This window comes from Equus asinus, chromosome X, assembly GCF_041296235.1.
Source record: "Equus asinus isolate D_3611 breed Donkey chromosome X, EquAss-T2T_v2, whole genome shotgun sequence".
NCBI lineage: Eukaryota > Metazoa > Chordata > Mammalia > Perissodactyla > Equidae > Equus > Equus asinus.
The window spans coordinates 96,022,065-96,026,913 of record NC_091820.1 but is presented as its reverse complement, the minus strand read 5'-3'; the positions used below and the strand labels follow the sequence as shown (position 1 = coordinate 96,026,913).

Here is a 4,849-nt window from a genome sequence, read left to right as displayed (position 1 = left end):
GAGGGCAAAGTTATCGGCTTCAACCGCTACCACATCCGGGAAGAGTTCCAATTGATCTGACTTGTGTCAAGTGCCCCTAAGTGGATAAATGGGCCAATCAGTGTGGACAGGGAGGTGATGTACCATGACCAGGTTACCTTACGTCACATACCCAACGCTGGGGTTAGTCACCAGAAGAGGATGTCGAGGGCCAGGGGCAAGAGATCCACAGGGCCTTTCAAATTCCTCTATTTTTTTTCAGAGTTCCTCTTTTATAGAGGTCCACTACTCAGTCAACCTTCCTATCCCCGGTTTCCTGGAATAGTAGAATTTTATATATGTGTCTCCACAAACTTGGGCTTCAGGAAAAACAGTGAGTGCTTGAATGGCCACACTTGAGTGTTGAAACAGCTCCTTGTACTGTGGAAATCACTCAGCACAAGTGGTCCAGGTCATGTCGTCCCGCTGTACTGCCTGCAGCATTGCCTTCACCTGGGCCTGCACTTCGGCAAGTTTCCGTGGGTCCAAACTGCCACGAAAATTCCACTGTTCATAGCAATGGACAGGCACAGGATAAACTACATGCTTCAGCTCCATCGAGGATGCCAAGTGCTGCAGAAGGCTCGTGAGCACAGGCATCGTAATGGGGTTGAAGGCAAAGCTAAGGACACGGAGATGGGAACATTGGCTCAGGGCTGGGAGGACAGCAGAGAGAGCGGAGTCAGTTATCAGGCAATTACTCATCTCCAGATGCTGCAGGGTGCCTGAGACCTTCTCCAGCAGAGTCTGGAAGGGCTCATAATCTTCCGAGAATATCTGGTTGTCACTGAGATTCAACAGCCTTAGGTGGGTGGCCTGAGAGCTCTGGGACAGGACAGTGACATCTCTGTCAGACAGGCCACAGAGAGGTAGACACAATGTATCCAACTGAGGCGGCAGAACTCTATACAGAGAAAAAAGAAAGGTTATTTCAGAAGAATGAGGATTGGAGCAGGGCAGCCAGCCCTGAATGAAACGTACCTAAGGCTCTAGAATAAACTAATTTGCACATATTTTGCAACAGTGGTTAATCATGTGGGCTTGGAAATCAGACTTAAGAGACTCGTGATGCTGAGGAAGTTACTTTTCCACTCTGAGATAATACAGGTTTTTAAGCTTTAAAATGTGTATAAAGGTAATTATTATACAGGGTTGTGGAAAAGATTAAGTGAAAAAAATTGGATGCACTTAGGATTTATGACCTAATCCATGGTGAATCCTGTTCACTTATTTAGTGGGGATGGGTCTGGGAAAGCAGCCAACTGTGGGTTCCCTTTGACTAGTTCCCAGATGACAAGTTCTCCATTCAGGGTCTAAGCCTTGGGGAAAATACAGGAGCAAAGCGAGTGGGCAGTGTTAGCTACTGTGGCCAGTCCATGGGGATGTGCATCGGCGCTACAGCATAGAGCGTTTCTCCATCTGAATGCCTCCCCTTCCTCTCTAGAGAGCTGTAAACTCCAACAGCAGAAGGACTGAGTCTTCTTCACCAGTACATTCACAGACTTATCACAGTGTCCGCACATGGTCGACTGAGTGACTGACTGAATGAAAGGATGAGCACGACTTCCTTTTCTAATCTTGTCTTTCCCCTCACCATGAGGTACCCCTCTCTAGCCTGGCCAGTTTCAAACTCCCAGCAGTGCCCCTGCTGAGGTGGAAGGAGAAATAGGTGACAAGGAGCTCAGGAATATCCAAGCATGGTCTCTTCTCCTCTTTTAACCATGGGGTGGTTCAGGGAACCCAGGTTCCTTCCCACTCCCTCACCTGAGCAGTTTGTGCAGTTGATCTGTGAGGTGGAAGAAAGACAAGATGAGCTTCTGGAGGTTGTCCAGCCGCCCAAGCCGGTTGAGAAAAGTTCTGAAGTTTTTCCTCTGACAAGATTTAAAGGCGATGTTATACAGACTAAGGCTGTCCAGGTGGATCGTCCGAGCCAAAAGGGTGGTGACTTCACTCAGATCTGCCTCACCCACATCCAGGTGATCAACGCATCCCAGATCCAGAAACTGCAGGATACTTCTGTGGGCAGACATTTTATCAATCTGCAAATCTCTGCAGCAGAGGTGCAAGGACCCAAAGCTCTGCTCAACCTTACTCCGAAGGAAAGAAAGAAATTGCTTTGCTCTCAAGGTATCACTGAGGGAAAGGTCCACTAACAATTCCATGGGTTCCTGGGCTGACTGAAGCTCAGACTCTGAATTAACAATTCCAAGGCACCTGACTCTATGCCGGGCTTCTTCTAGTTTAAGGATAGAGTGCCGAGAATAAATACAACACTGAAAACAGAAAGGGAATGTGGTCCCAGTCTCCAAGCATGTTGTCTCACAGTCCAGGTCCTGCCTTAAATCTAGGATCCTCAGTTTTGGCCCCCTGTAAGGAGAGGAGGAGACAGAACACATGAGAGGTAGACAACTTGAATATCATCCAGCAAGTTCAATGATGGGAAGCAGGAAGGAACTCTTTATCCCCAGTTGTCATTCCACATACCATTCACCAAGAAGTTCTTTCCACACAAATTTAGCATCTTTTATTCTTTTTCCCACACTTTCTTCACCTCTGGTCCTCCACAGTCTCAATACCCATGTCCTTCTTCTTACTCAGGAGGTAAATCCAACCACAGTATCCTCAATCACCTCTATTCTATAATCAACTCTGTAAGACACTGGAGTCCCTAAGGTGACCCCAAGTGTTGGAACAATAGGCCCACAGAGATCCTCAGCATTCACCATTGGCTACTTTCGGGAGACTGTTAGGTATTCCCCTGCCCCAGGCTCCAGCATACCCTCCTGCTGACTCACAATGTCCCTATCAGCTATAGTCTTACCAAGAGGAAGGGCTCTGGACAGGGGGGATCTGCAGACCATCAATCACGGCTTCCACGATTTCGTAGTATGACTCTCGTACACTCAATGTCCCAACATGGAGACAGCGAAAGGGCCAAACCCTCACCATTGCCGTTAGTATCTTCTTATGCCCACCCAAGAAGGCAGCAATGAACAATGGAACAAAGAGGTCTCTTGGGAGTTCTTCCAGGGCACGGATAGCTGCAGGCTCATTACTCAGCAGACTCCTTGCAGCAAGCTCGAGCAGTGTGGCTGTGGCCTTTTGGTGCATCTTCGTAAACCTGCTTCGGGGTGCAGAATATTTAGAAATCCCGAGAAGACACCTACAATCTCTTGTTTGCCTCCAAGGTTAGCAATGGACAAAATATTTATCAAATAAATATATAGTGAATCAGACGGCCACCTCAGATGACCTCTACTATAAAAATAGACTTGTGTGTGTGCCTAAGCATATATGTGCATACACATACACACATACATAAATTTACGTAAGATAAAATGCCATGAGAAATCAGAGGTAAGCTAGCAGAAGACAACGTTGACCACCTAGCTGCCTTCCTCCCAACATTTCCTCCCCAAAGACTACAAACCAAGAAGAAGGAAAATGTAAACCTACATAAAATCCACACCCTCATCATTGCTTTAAAATGGAGAGAATGCCAAAAGTTAAAAATAAATGTGAGGAAAAAAAGAAAAATCATGAATTCCTGGCATACAATCTGTCACATCCCCATCACTCGGCTCTGTGGCAAAGCAAAGACAAACCAAGAAAAGCCACAAGACATGCAGAGTGAGGAAGATGGTGAGGGGCTTAAAGCTGATCTAAAACTACAGCAGAATGACTAAGCACGGAATAAGTCTGAAAATATTAAAAAGGTGTCGTGGAAGATGAGAGCAGGGACTACAGGGAAGGGACTCCAAAATAGGAACACTGAAAGGGGTAGGGATGATTTAAGGTGCAGTCTTTGAAAGACATAACTTCTAGGAAAGAATAAAGGCAAAGAGGAAGGGAGAAGTATCTTTCGGCATTTAGGTAATGATGGGGAAAGGAAACAAAAAGGAAAAATTAAGGATCTTGCAAGACTAAGAGAGCCACAAAATCAGAGCACTCACAACTTCTCCCTCCATCACCAAAACAACCCAAAACAATGAATAAAAGAACTGGACTTTGCTATACTGGCAGGAAATGACATCATTAAACTAGGAATCTCGTGAAACAACCCAATTTCATACAAACGAACAAAAGGAAGGGGAATACCACAGAAAAACATGGCAAAAAAAAAAGACAAGGAAGCAAAATTTCACACATATTTAACAACCACAAAGCAGGAGACTGTAAGTCAACACTCCAAACAGAATTAATTATACTCAAGCAAGCATTCGAGGATATGAAACCTACCTGGAATCAGAATATTTGTAAAAATCTAAAAAGAGAAATGGACTAAAAAGAAAGTCTGAAGTAAAGGTTTTATATCCAGCTGGGCTGTGCCTCAAATATCACAGCCTACAGAAAAACAGTTTTTCAACACAGAGGAACTTAGGAAATTCTGTACGCCTCAGCCCTGCCTGAGGAATCTACTAGAGCAGTGGTCTGCAAACTGTGGCCCATTGTGCCAAATCTAGTCCACTCCTTGATTTTGTAGATATAGTTTTATTGGAACAAAACCGTGACCAATCATTTACATACTGTGCATGGAGGCTTTTGCACTACAATGGCAAAGTTGAGTAGTTGTGACAGAGGCACTGTGGCCCACAAACCTAAAATATTTTCTGTCTGTTTCTTTACAGAACGTTTGCTAGGTAATCTGAAAGATGAACCGGGATTGTGATCCCCCATGCAATGACAGAAAAACTTCACCAAAATATCTGATGGTGAGCATTTTACACCTAATACTAAAATCAAGGTGGAGGAAAGGGAGGAAGACTAACGTACAAATGCTTTATGTTGTGAAAAAAACATAAATTGCACCACTAAAAATGAGAGAAAGGAG

At 44.9% G+C, this 4,849-nt stretch overlaps 1 protein-coding gene across 1 annotated transcript; it reads right to left on the bottom strand.

Moving 5' to 3' along the window:
* Positions 1-408: 408 nt before the first annotated feature.
* Positions 409-3,129, bottom strand: LOC123282550 (melanoma antigen preferentially expressed in tumors-like). Its single transcript, XM_070501769.1, has 3 exons — positions 2,840-3,129; positions 1,783-2,385; positions 409-922 (listed from the first exon to the last, which is right to left on the bottom strand). Exons 1-3 carry the CDS (start codon positions 3,127-3,129, stop codon positions 409-411), a joined length of 1,407 nt encoding a protein of 468 aa, XP_070357870.1.
* Between the last annotated feature and the right edge of the window lie 1,720 nt (positions 3,130-4,849).

What these genes read in the sequence shown, in the direction of transcription:
- LOC123282550 (XM_070501769.1), bottom strand. Translation starts at nt 3,129, where the DNA reads ATGCACCAAAAGGCCACAGCCACACTGCTCGAGCTTGCTGCAAGGAGT. An exon ending in GTCCAGAGCCCTTCCTCTTG is followed by an intron (nt 2,386 to 2,839) that starts GTAAGACTATAG and finishes CTCTCCTTACAG; the next exon opens with GGGGCCAAAACTGAGGATCC. An exon ending in CAACTGCACAAACTGCTCAG is followed by an intron (nt 923 to 1,782) that starts GTGAGGGAGTGG and finishes TTCTCTGTATAG; the next exon opens with AGTTCTGCCGCCTCAGTTGG.